General features: G+C 47.4%; 5 protein-coding genes across 5 annotated transcripts; 3 read left to right on the forward strand and 2 right to left on the reverse strand.

Moving 5' to 3' along the window:
- Window positions 1–95: 95 nt before the first annotated feature.
- Window positions 96–2,806, reverse strand: ARB_07132 (cytochrome P450 monooxygenase, putative; the record flags this gene model as incomplete). The annotated part of the gene is made up of 6 exons (XM_003014524.1): window positions 96–1,286; window positions 1,370–1,560; window positions 1,662–1,850; window positions 1,955–2,101; window positions 2,184–2,398; window positions 2,478–2,806. 6 exons carry the CDS (start codon window positions 2,804–2,806, stop codon window positions 96–98), a joined length of 2,262 nt encoding a protein of 753 aa, XP_003014570.1.
- A 628-nt stretch (window positions 2,807–3,434) lies between these two features.
- On the reverse strand, window positions 3,435–3,806 carry ARB_07133 (uncharacterized protein; the record flags this gene model as incomplete). The annotated part of the gene is made up of 1 exon (XM_003014525.1): window positions 3,435–3,806. One exon carries the CDS (start codon window positions 3,804–3,806, stop codon window positions 3,435–3,437), a length of 372 nt encoding a protein of 123 aa, XP_003014571.1.
- Window positions 3,807–4,259: 453 nt separating this feature from the next.
- Window positions 4,260–5,939, forward strand: ARB_07134 (uncharacterized protein; the record flags this gene model as incomplete). The annotated part of the gene is made up of 3 exons (XM_003014526.1): window positions 4,260–5,112; window positions 5,163–5,788; window positions 5,865–5,939. 3 exons carry the CDS (start codon window positions 4,260–4,262, stop codon window positions 5,937–5,939), a joined length of 1,554 nt encoding a protein of 517 aa, XP_003014572.1.
- A 563-nt stretch (window positions 5,940–6,502) lies between these two features.
- ARB_07135 (filamentation protein (Rhf1), putative) lies at window positions 6,503–9,952 on the forward strand (the record flags this gene model as incomplete). Its single annotated transcript, XM_003014527.1, has 4 exons — window positions 6,503–6,515; window positions 6,596–6,865; window positions 6,926–7,539; window positions 7,598–9,952. The coding sequence occupies 4 exons, from the start codon at window positions 6,503–6,505 to the stop codon at window positions 9,950–9,952; spliced, it is 3,252 nt and encodes a 1,083-aa protein (XP_003014573.1).
- A 1,844-nt stretch (window positions 9,953–11,796) lies between these two features.
- ARB_07136 (uncharacterized protein) lies at window positions 11,797–12,979 on the forward strand (the record flags this gene model as incomplete). The annotated part of the gene is made up of 2 exons (XM_003014528.1): window positions 11,797–11,918; window positions 11,980–12,979. 2 exons carry the CDS (start codon window positions 11,797–11,799, stop codon window positions 12,977–12,979), a joined length of 1,122 nt encoding a protein of 373 aa, XP_003014574.1.
- Window positions 12,980–13,088: the final 109 nt, after the last annotated feature.

Raw genomic sequence — 13,088 nt, forward strand, 5'->3', positions numbered from 1 at the left:
CAGCTCAACCAATAGTATTTAAATATTCCTCCCGAGAAACTTTAAGTTTATTTTTAAAGTTACCGAATTTTGGGCTAAGCCAACGACAACGCGATTTATATTTGTGTTTTTCCTTCAACGCTCTTTACATGTACCCAAAAATCTGACACGCCACAAATCCCAAACATATCAATTGTCTTCCAGGGGTCTTTGTCTCGACTAACAACGTCAAAATCGAATTCCCGTAGTAACTGGCCATCCACACTGTTAGCAATATGGCTATGTCTGCTGACAATTTCGACACTCACCTCAAACACGGCCTTCGCTATTTCCATCTGAGCGATCACCTTTCCCATACATTGGTATTTCCCGTGGTTGAACATAAGTTCGTTTACACGAATCATATTTGCAAGCTTAGCGTCGTCAGCTTCAAACCAGCGCTCTGGACGGAATTTATCGGCGTCTTGGCCGTAAGTTTCTTTACAATGGAACATGCTATACACCGATCGTCCAATATATGCGCCTCCAGGCAGGAATATAGTCTTGCCCGCGACAGTGACAAAGTCTCCCCCAGGAGGAATGTCGCGAGGGAAAAGGCCAATTATAGGCGGCAGCATTCGCTGTGACTCACGAATCACGGCTTGCAGGTATGGAAGTTGCTTGGCTTGGGCAAAGCTGATAAGCCCCTCCCCTGTCCGGGGCGCCTTACCTGTAGCAACTGCCTCATTAATCTCGCACCGGAGTTTAGTGAGGACGTCCTGATTTGCTAAGGTGTGTAGAATCACTGAGCAGATAGAGTAGCAAGGTCCGAAGGACCCAATGACTAGAGCGTCAAGAACCTCGGACCGCAGGGCATCTCCTTTAACACCATGCCGAATAAATGAGTCGAGCATATCCTCTGGTTTTTCGCGAGGATTCGCCTCGCGCTCCTTTATAAGTTCGGTAGAGACTGCAAGTAGTTTTCCATATCCAGTCTCTTCGGTGGCTACAGGAGTTAGAGCTGGGCCGATGAGTGATGACTGAGAAATTTTCGCAAGCCCGAAGACAACCAGAATGTTGGCGGTTAGGAATCCTTCTTTTATGGATTTGATGTAATCATTTGTATCAGCGTCCTTTTGGACCATCTCGAAGGACTTGCCAAAAGTAATGGCAGTGATAACGTCATGGGTAAAATACTGAACCTTTGCTGCGATGTCCATGGGCACCACCTTCGAGTCGGAGGACAAGTATTTGGACCTGATAAGAAGAAGTAATTCCTCAAGACGCTCATTGATATATAATTCGTAGGAACATTCTGTTCCGTAGAACTAATCATGACAGTCAGTTTACTTATAAGACTCAATTGTTACAAGTTTCGGAAAATGATAAACATAAGAATAGAATGATTTACCCCAGGGCCTAGCAGTTTCCTTCTCCGGTCATGTTCGGCAGTATCTGTTAGTGAGAAAAGATGATCATGCTGGTAGTCGACACGCATGGCTCTGAAGAACCACTCGGAGCGAGGGTAGCCAGGCTTGGTGGTAACGTGCATCCATACTTCAGGCGAGGATGTAACGATGAGATTGGGTGCGATTTTGGCGACTGGTCCTGAAGGAGAACAAGACAACCCATTAGCTAGAGCTGCCTGAAGACAATACGTGTGCCCAGCAGCATCCCGGCGAGGTGAAAAGGACGATGCCAACCATATTTTTCAATGACATCGTGATACCATTGAGCTGGTGTATAACGTAAGATAGCTCTCCGATGCAGCCAGCTGGAGAGGTGGGCCAACGGCGGACCGGGTATATGGCGCAGTTTTATATAGGCGTGGAGCTTGGTAAAAATATGGTGAACAGCTATTAGGGAGAGAAAAAGGACAATAACTCCTGCCGCTGAAGTTGGTATCAGAAGAGACATAGCGGGGAAGAAACAGCTATCAAGCTATGTTTATCCCCTATATGTTATTAAAAAAAATTAATATCTAGATTCTACGTACCTAAGGCACCGAGGTAGTTAACTATGGCCTGCTTATCAATCAGCGGCAGAGCAGTGCCTGATATAACGGCAGTCAAGGAGTTAGAAATATTGGGCGCCGTCATACTCCGTAAGGAAGTAATATCACTAAACGATATCAATGGACTAGCTAGACGATCCACACGTGGATTGGAGGCGCAGCTCTAGAACTGCAGATCCTCTCCCCGGCCACGTCTTCACTCTCGCCAAACCTAAATCGCCAGCAGCACGCTCAATAATACTGTCAAACTCTAATTCAGTACGAGAATGAGTGTTGAGGCTTGCAATCATGTGTAGATCGAGCATGTCAATCAGACGAGTACCCTCCCCAACAGTTTTCGGAAGATCTACGAAGTCGTGGATCAAAAGCTTCGACTTAGCTGGGTCCATGACTTTCGCAATTTCTTGAATCATCTTGACACACTTTCTGTGAAAACAAGAAATACCAGATCAGAAATTGACACCAAAAACAGTGGCGGAACGGTTAAAAACGGAGAAAAACTTACTCATCATTGTTGTCCATCAAGACGTGGCTCAATAAGTAGATATCAGCTCCCTTCTGAGGCTGCTGGGCGTAGTAATCATGCGCCTCCCAAGTAATCCGGCCAACTATTTCCTCCCCATAACTTTCCTTGACCGTATTTTCAGCATTGGATATGACACTGACGTGGTCCTGTACAATGGCAGCGAGGTGAGGATATAACTTAACCAGACGGATCACATTCTGGCCATTGCCACCGCCGATATCGACGATCGTCGATCCATCAGGGAGATCGTCAAACGGGTAGATCAGCTCAATTGGCATGTCCAACGGCCCATCATAGTGGCCGGCCATTGCTCGGGAGAAGCGGCAGCCGCGTTCGGTGTCAACGGAGTGATAGTACTCGTAAAGGGGAAGTTTGGCTATTTAGAATTGCTCAGGTTAGCGCCTATGCTTCCCTTTCCCTCTTTCCTTTTTCCTTTTTCTTTTCTTTTCTTTCCTTCTTTTTTTTTATTTGCTCCTTCTTTATTGTTTTTTTTTTTTTTTTTTTTTTTTTTTTTTTTTTTTTTTTTTTTTTTTTTTTTTTTTTTTTTTTTTGGTCTTTTTTAGTTTAATGTAGTCTCCTCACTCACTTTGGAATGCCACACCGAAAGCAGCTTCCGTAGGATCATCTGATATTTTAAAGCCAGCGTCACGAGCGGTGCGAGTGAGATAGGCGCCACAGAGCAAGCCGTCGTCGACTCTTAAATCTAGTCAGACTCAAAAGCTACAGCCGGAGATGAATCTCCAGAGCAGTAAAGGACTTACAGGTAATGAACGAGGCTGCCAAAATTGGTATCGAGCAGCTGCAGAGAATTCTGGTTATGGTGATAATATCCGGCGCTGCACTCAGTAAATATGAACCTGTTAAGGCATATTCTCATGATTCTCTCTGTTATTATGTTAGTAAATTGCTTGAGAATGCCTAGAAGGGGCAGTAAATTTACTCACTAATCAGAGCAGGTGATGCGTTGGTACGGCCGGCAAGATAAGACAAAGTTACGCCTTTCCCCCCCGGTTTAATCAGCGTTGGAATGCCCATCTCGATGACAGCTGAAAGTGCAACGCTATCACAGTACGACCAGGCAGCTTGCACCATCCAGTCCTTGGGCTCTGAGACGAGTGCCTGGAGCTTTCTGCATTCCCGCGCTACTGCTTCGGCCTGATTCTGTAGCATCTGACCTTGTTGGGAGGTAAAGTCACTGGAACGGCCGTTGCAAGCCCGTTGCATATCTGCATACTTGCGAACTTGCTCCGTTATGCCATTTGACATGGCAAGAAGCATATCAGCATCTGGTGGGTATGAAGTAGACATGGCTAGGGTATATTTTCGCCAGCACAATTGTAGTGGATGGCAGGCAGGTTTCACAAATATTCAGACAGACTGTCACAGACCTTTGTTGACACAGTATAGGAAGGAAGATGCCATAAATAAACCAATCTGGGTATAGATGCGTATTCGTAAAGTTTACACCCTAGTTAAATGGCAGGTCTCAAAATATAGATAGTTCTGCTTCGCAATTCTGTATCTAGGCCCGAGTCTACGTGAAAGGGCGGTGTGCGAGATGTGGCAAGTTCGAAATATGCCGTGAGGATCTGTGCCTAAGGAGACGTTGGAGATCCAGGGTCAAACCAAGGAGTAGGAGCTACAACTGCTTTAAACAGTCCGAACCCCCAGAGCCCCCTATCCACACAGTTCAAACTGCAATACAATATCCAGATCAGCTATACTCATTTTCCCAAACCATCATTTGGAGTCAAATTCACAATGACAGTTATCACAAAACCTTCCATAACAGCAGAGGCATTGTTTGACCAGATATCTGAGACATACGAGGATGCGTATGGCGGCAACGATGGACTCAGTACCGCATTTGCCAGGTTAAATGATTATCACGAAGCTGGATCATCAGTTCTCGATATCGGTTGTGGCCCTGGAGGGCCTGCATCTCGTTTGATCAAAGCCGGCTTCCAAGTTACTGGTATCGACATCTCGCAAAAGATGGTCGACTTCTGTCAGAAGAGTTTCCCTGGAACCTTCCACAAGGCTGACATGACAAAATACGAACCATCTCAACAATTTGACGCTATCGTTTCACTCTTCAACTTATTTCAAGCGTCATATACGACGACATACTCCATGGTATTCAAAATGGCATCCTGGCTCCGGCCTGGCGGTACACTTATTCTGGGAACAATCGCGGCGGAGGACTATATCCAGGATGAAGCGGCTTTAGGCACTGCTCGGAAACACCAGTACATTGAGAACTACGACGCCAAATTCATGGGACGAGTCATCCCTGCCACGTTCCTCACTATGAGCAGGTGGCTGAACGTTGTGCAGCAGGCCGGCCTCTTCATCCAAGTTGTCGACCTCTGTGACTTCGAAATCAAGGGTTTCAAACACAAAGAGAACCATTTATTTATCACCGCGAGGAAGATGAACCTGGAACCACTGTTTGGGCCATACCCCTTGCCTACCTTCCGAAGACGCCCACATCTTCTGAGCGAGGGAGCATGGAAGCCATTTGCGGAGCGACTTACACGTCATGAATTCGACGCTGTTCTCAAGGCTGTCGAGTCAAATAAAGAGGTCCTTGATATTGGCAGTGGCCATGGCGGTGAGTCAATAGATACTTCCACCTCATTAAGAATATAGTAGTATCAATAGAGACTAATCTGCTTGCTCCAGAATTACCTGTAGCAATAGCCAAACAGCTAGGCAAAGCCTATGCCATCGAGCCAAACGGGGACAGAAACGAGGTCCTTACCAACAACAGTGCACAGTCAAGTGTCGAGATCCGCCAGGGAACAGCCGAAAAGCTGCCCTTCGAGGATAATAAGTTCGACGCCGCCGTAGCTCTCTGGATCCTGCACTATGTGGATGACCTGGAGCAGTCACTCACTGAAATGGCCCGTGTGGTAGATGCCGCAGCCCCTAACGCTCGCATTGTAATCGTCCAGGGAGCGCCAGACAACGAGGTGGTCAACCTCATTAATAAGGCTTGCGCTCCTATAGCACAGCAGGGAATGCTGCCCGGGGAGTCTGCCATCGACCACCAGGGCTTCCTGCTCGCCACTGCAGCCAGGGTCTTTGCTAGGCATGGCTTCGGTGATATTTCTGTTGCACGGGTCGATGCACACTGCAATTTCCCGGAAGAAGACCTCTCTGTCCGTTGCACCAAAGCGGCGGACGTCCTGACGGATTTCTGGTATAAGGATCATCCTAGGAACTGTGATATGAAGGAGGCATTCCAGCCCATCCTGAAGGAACATTTTGCGAGCAGGCCACTGGAGGTAGGTGACCAGGCAGTCATCTTAATCGCGAAGCCGACAGCCCGACAGTAGATAGGCCGAAGGCTGTCATGGATAGTTAAGCAACAACGATCCTGAGAAGCCCTTGTTTCTCTCGCATTCCACACAGTTGGTCAAGTATAATGAGATATAAATATAAATATGACATCTGATGGCTGGTAATCAGTAGTCGCTTGAACGATGAGGTTTGTCTGTCGGTAAATACAAAGCAGGACTTGTGTATGTAAGCGCTGCTGACTAACATGAAAATGACTAATATTTCAATGCTGACTAAGATATTTCGAGCTCGCTGCGTAAGGAGGTACGAACGAACCACACAGCGCAGGCTGAGCAAAAGGAGCCTTGGGGCGGCGGTCTTTGTGAAGTCGTGCAAGAGTTTACAGTCGTTCTTTTAGCCTGGCCATGCTGCGGGCCCAAGAGCTCTCCCTTTATCCCGAGAAACTATGACCGTGAGTGCACATGGGATGAGGTGGTCTCGTCCCCCTTGTCTCCGGATACTGACCGTATGATTTCTATAGCAAACCCAGCTTACGGAGAAGGCCCAGCGCTATATAAACTTGCTGAACACGGCGCGATGCAATCAGAATTGGCACGAAATACCTGGCTTGGTCCGGAAAATTGTCAAACACGCCCCTGGCCGGAAGTGTGTGTTTCCCCCCTCTCGATGCCGTCGAGCTCACAGGGATAATATTCAGAATGCTAATATATGGTAATATGTTACAGGTTTGGTCCAAACTGCTCAGGTTGAAGCCCAGATAGTAGAATACTGCAGGAAACGAACGTCCCTAGGCAGTGCTGCTAATGAGCAGGCTGCCAATTCCCTACGAGAGTGCATACCGGACCTCCAGTCCGTACAAGCAGATGAGCAGAATACTCCTGAGGACACCTTCCAGGCGCAGATATGCTTAGCGTGGCTATTCTGGGAGCTCTCTGACCCAGAGGAGGCGGCGGCAAACCTACCCCAGGAATTCGAGAGAACCGTACGGTCTTTGACTACCGGCGAGCAGTCATTGTCCCCATGGACACAAGTGTGTATTGTACAGGGGGGTTATTTGAAAGGTGAATATTCCGACATGGACAGCGACAAGTCTCTTTCAGACTACTAATTGTAATGTATAGGTGCTGCGGAGGAGCTGTCTTCAGGGAAAGAACACGCGTTGCAGACCTTCAAATCGACCTTTTCGTGGGCGGCCACCCCTGCATCTTCTGATATCTCGAATCCTCAACTTTTGTTCTGGTCCGAACAGTATCTGGCGAGGGCCTCAATGCTGGCCTATGAGCTGTTTATATCCAAAGCGCCAAATTACGACGAGGCAAACTTGGAATTCGGGCTACGGTCTCTTCGTCTTTGGGCGTCACATCCTGATATAAAAGGCAGTGACCCTGCGGTGGCTGCAGACATCACACCAACGAATTCAAGTTCAAAAACCTCATTATGGCGAGCATACTATGATCTCCTTTCTATTGTTTTACAAAATGACCTCCAATACCCACCCATGTCGGATGCACCAAAACGTGTTCAGCTCTCAACTGAGTTTCGAAGGATAGAGGCAACTTGCGAAAACGTTCTCCTCAGGCACTCCAAGTTCCCGAAGGCTAATGTTTCTAATCAAGAGGTTGAGCTATGGGTCAAGCAAGTTATTCACAATTGGGAAGTATTCTGTAGCGCGGAATGGTGCGATGATGATTTCGGAGAGGGAGGTCAAGGTGCCATCTCCCGCAATGTTTTGGATGTAAGTTCTTCTCTTTGCATGGAATATATGAAGAAACCGATAACTGACGCTATCGTAGATATTATATCGCGCTGCAACCAAGACGTTTCACTCCACGTTAATTCTCAGAGAACTTTTTCACGTGCATGCAGCTCTGGCCGAGTTTGACTTGGCTCTTCATGCCCTGGATACATATATTCATCTTGTGAAAGACGCAAAAGAGAGATCTGAACATTCCAGCCACATCAGGGAGGTCGAAGATCCGGCACTTTTCATCTATACCCTAGCCGAGGGATTGATTATGCTATGCTGCTTTGGGTCGCGAAGAGAGGCAGAGAAAGTTAAACGGTTTACTGACCTGTTAGATGAAGCACTGAGTGAACGAATACAAACAAATGGCCATGGTCCAGTTCAATCTAGTGCCCAACCCGGTGGCACCAGCATTCCTACTCAGTGGGTCTCATTTGCTTATAGGGCTATTGGCATTGGCCTCGCTACATGGGCAAGATGGACTCCTATCAGCGAATCCAGAGCCGAGCTCCAAGCCAATGCCATTTGTGCCTTGGAAAAAGCTCTGGTAGCCGAGGCTGAACAGGAACCCAATCCTGCTACTGTATTTGCTCTCGCTATGCTACGTGCAGAAACAAGAGATCTTGATGGTGCCATTGAACTTGTTCGTACGTCACTTAGCTCGTCCAATGTCGAAGATGACGCAGAGCAGGCGGACTCTCGCTCCATCATTAACTACGGGGAGAGAGATATTGTTCCACTATGGCACTTACTTGCACTCTTACTCAGCTCAAAGGAGGATTTTAAAACAGCGGCTAATGCCTGTGATGTTGTATTTGAAATGGTATCGACAGAAAAACTGCTCCATAAGCAAAGTTCTGTCCGACCCCTTCGAAGCCCAACTGGAAAGGAGGAGGCCTCCGTGGGTTTCGCAGGCGATGGACAACATTCGAGGTTTCCGGATATAGAGACACGCGAGCGGGAGAGCATGGTTGAGTTACGCATGACCCAACTTGCACTCATGGATGTCATGCGTGGCCCCGAGGCTGCTCTGAATTATAGCGATGAACTAATAAGTCTATTTGGCCGGCTTTTTGCTGGTGTTGGGCTAGTTGATATCGAGGGTAAAGTCAACTCAGACCGTCTAACTCCTCCTAAAAGCGCGTCTGGGACTGTTAGAACCGGGCGAGCTAGCATCTTTGGCTGGAAAAAGAACCAGCGGCCTCCAGTAGACCAAGCGGGTCTGCTCCACGGTGATACCGGTACAGCACCTGGAGCAGCGTCAGGATTGACTGACAAAGAAGCTGCCGTTATTGCACCCGCACCTGCTATCCAAGTTACAAATAATGATGAAAAAGGGTCTAGTCCAGTACAGCATCGCGGTCGGTCTCGTCAGGGTTCTCTTCTACGAAAAGAAAATAAGCTCACCCAGAAGATCCATCGCTTGGAAGGAAGCCTGACCAACACAGCCCCTGAAAAGAAGCTGGCTTCAAATGAACAGAGTGACTCTGCAAGGCAAGCCCTGCCACCTGTATACCATAATATGAAACACACGGAAGAACCAGCTCCTGCTGGTCATCCACACCAGCCACCAATACAGGACGTTAGGATGCCTACAGCTCGCCAATCCGGGCCCCTGAATAAAGCATTAACTAGGTTCCCAAGAATCCAGGAGCAAAAGCATTCCCTCAGCTTGCTTGTTAAAATATGGCTGTTCATCTCCGACCTTTACCGCAAGGCCTTACTACTTGAAGACGCTATGGAAGCTTGCAACGAGGCATCAACGCATGCTACTCGTATTGAAGGACTTGTTGCAGCTCAGGAGTCATCTACTCGGGCTTTTGCTGATGAAGGGTGGGGTGGCACAAAGTCCCCAGACGAAATATGGGGCGATATCTACGCCGAACGCGGTTACATCACCCAGGCGCAATCGAAACCATATGAAGCCATCAAACATTTCGAGGAAGCACTTATGCATTATCCAGACCACCCACGTGCAACGGTTGGTCTGGCTACTCTCCTACTTGATATCCACGGCCAGACACTGCCCGCAGAAGAGTCATCGTCGCCCCCATTACCCGATATTTCAAACATATCCCTTCATTCACCATCCTGCCAACAGGAAACAAATGCTCCAAACGGAATTAGTGCAAACGTTGAGCCTACAACTACATCACCTGACGACACGCCTGAGTCTCTTAATCGCCTTGCTGCGAGAGATAGGGCTTATGGGCTGCTTTCTACACTTACTAAACTCGGCACTGCTTGGGACAACTCAGAAGCATGGTTTGCCTTGTCTAGAGCGTACGAGCAAGGAGGCCAGATTGAAAAGGCAAAGGAGGTGTTATGGTGGTGTATTGACCTTGAGAACGGCCGGCCGGTTCGGCATTGGTGGAACGTTGGTTCCGGTGGCTATGTTCTTTAAAATTATTTTCGTTTTCTACGCATGAGCCCTATGTCGCTGCGTTTTGGTTACAAAAAATATAAATTATAATCTATGCTCCCTGCCAATGAAGAAAACCTTGCACACTCCCTATCTGAATGAAGCGTAAAGATGGTTTGGAACAAGGCCAGATTATCCGATAGTTCGTCTTATATACATATTTGCGCAAACAAGGCCCTAGCAGCAAGTCTAACTGGCATTTTTATCGAAAACAGATAGGGATCCTACTGCCAAGGCAGTCCGACGTGCTCTCTCCATTACCGGGGAGCAGCAACGGGTTCCCAGGCGGAGTATTTCGGTTTTACACTGTATATTCGGAAAATGTTAGTCTTGATGTTCTATAAGGAATAAAGGGCGTTAGGGGGGACTAACGTCGAGTATGGCTTGTATGCGGCCCGAGTAAGGGTCATGTTGGGTCTGTGTTCGGGGGTTTCCCATTTCCGTACCCCAGCTTGCATGATTGCATCCTGAGTGGGTGGCTTATCAACCATATAGGAGATCCAAGCGTGCCTATGTAATAAAGTCAGAGGCTTCCACGCGAATACATAGGGTTAGTGAGCTTACCAGCCGGGGTCAATATGCGAAGCATCATGGTCATGGTCTTTATAATCAACCCATCGAGTTCGGACTTCATTGCATGTCAACATCACTATTTCCCTTTTTACTCAAGAATTATATATGACGTACGAGGCAATTCTTCGTTGTTCTCAAAATATTTGTTTCCGTATCGGTCGATGGCTACGAGGGTACCGGCTTTGGTATCACCTGCATTCGACTCCGTTAGCAATTGGCCTCAAAACTTCCTAGGTCCATGAACGTACCAATATACTATAGCATGGAGCAGATGTAACTTAGCATCTGCATCTCCGCAGCATAGATTCGTTTGTAATTGCTGTCGCCGGTGGTTAACTTACGTGCATCTGGTGACCATAGTCCTGCAGAAATCGATTAGTCACGAACAAAGTAATGATTTCAGGTAAAGCCTACCTTGATCCCGATCTTCCACAAGTTCCGCAATGTCCTGGTGATGGTCGACATGGTGACAGCGGACGGTGTCGTTGCCCTACAGTTGATCTTCTGTCGTTGGAGGTCGAAGTTGTTCACGGCTTTCCGCTTGGTTTGTTCGGACTGCCGCGAGGATCCGAAAGCGGTTTAGCGCCGATTCAGCTGATCCGATAAGATAAAAAAATATGTTGAAGCTTCCAACAACATGACAACTAGAGATCTGACTGGTGGCATTCGTCACTTGGATTTTTACCATATTGTTCCTGAGATGCAATTTAGATTCGAGAGACGATGATGAAACGTACAGGAGGCCGCGCCCTCCTCAATTGCTGCCGGGGCTACTCCACACGGACCGCCAACTATATCTCCCCCATCCGCAAGTTCTCATCTACTTCGAGTCCGGCTGCGGGCTATACCAGTGCCTCTTCACCTATTGGCAGTCTCACAGTGGAATTAGACCGGATTGCACCCAAATTCGAAATACAAGCGTCCAATATTCAGATTTTGAACTCCCCCGCTGCCTTCTATGACACTTTGAAGGTACGGGTCAGTTTACATACTCTCAAGGATGACTGGCTAACGACTATCAGGATAAAATACGCAACGCGAAACGAAGGGTATATCTCTCAACCTTGTATATTGGGAAGACAGAACATGAGCTTCTTTCGGTCATTAATGAGAGCCTTCGCCGGAATCCAGACTTAAAGGTCTCCATTCTTACGGATGCACTGCGTGGATCTCGTGAATCCCCAAACCCGTCTTGTGCATCTCTACTAGCCTCCTTGGTGGAGGAACATGGACCAGAAAGGGTAGAAATAAGAATGTTCCATACCCCTAATCTCGTTGGAATGAAAAAGAAATATGTACCAAAGAGAATAAACGAAGGATGGGGGCTTCAACACATGAAACTTTACGGAGTAGACGACGAAATAATTCTCTCTGGGTATAGCGCTTTACATTTATCTTTATACGGTGCATTTTACTGATCCATTTTTCTTTGACAGGGCTAACCTTTCCAATGACTATTTTACAAACCGGCTCGATCGATATCACGTTTTCCAGTCAAAAGAACTGGCCGAATACTATTCCCAGATCCACCATGCTGTTTGCAGGTTCAGTTTTCAGGTTTTGCCAGATACAAAGAGCAAACAGGGCTATGTTATGAATTGGCCAGTTACGAATGCGGGGCCATCGCCTTTAGACGATCCCGAAGATTTCATATCCGCGGCGTCTATATCGCTTTCGAAACTAATACAGCCACCAGCAACCCAGGGAGTTTCAACATCCATGGCTGACAACCAGACATATGTATACCCTGTGGCTCAGTTTACCCCAATACTAAAACCAGATCAATCAACGGAGTTTCCGGCTGTTACAAGCATCCTAAGTACCTTAGCTAACAGCCCGATGTTGAAGAATTCTCGCTGGCTTTTCACTGCGGGCTACTTCAACATGCACCCGGTTCTCTCATCTCTTCTGATTTCAAGCACTACTCCATCGCCTGATTCTTCAAGCAGCCAGGGAACAGTTCTCACGGCATCTCCGTGGGCGAATGGATTTTATGGTTCCCCAGGCGTCTCTGGAATGTTACCAGCAGCATATACCCACTTGTCTGCTAGGTTCCTAGATCGGGTTGCGGAATCACAAAGAACTAATTCTATTGAATTGAAGGAATGGCGTAAGGGGACTGTGAATGAGCCTGGTGGATGGACATATCATGCCAAGGGGTTATGGGTGACACTCCCGAATGAGAAGTATCCAAGTCTCACGTTTGTTGGAAGCAGCAATTATACCAAACGAAGCTACGGGCTTGATTTAGAGGTGGGCGCTGTCGTAGTGACTACAGACAATAGCTTGAAAGAGAGATTGGGCCAGGAAACGGAGTGGCTGCAAGCGGATTCTAAACCCATCTCAAGGGAAGATCTAAGGAGAGTTGAGCGACGAGTCAGTTGGAATGTTCGTCTTGCTATGTGGATCGTAGAGCGGGTTGGCGGAGCTTTGTGAGCAATATACCCTGAATATGTACAACATGTAATATAATAGAAGCATATACCGATAAACTGCCATATTGGGCGTCAGGATTCATCGTTATTTAAGTGTAGATAATAGCACG

The sequence above is a fragment of the Trichophyton benhamiae genome, assembly GCF_000151125.1.
Source record: "Trichophyton benhamiae CBS 112371 chromosome Unknown Abenha-G-c-176a04.f1, whole genome shotgun sequence".
NCBI lineage: Eukaryota > Fungi > Ascomycota > Eurotiomycetes > Onygenales > Arthrodermataceae > Trichophyton > Trichophyton benhamiae.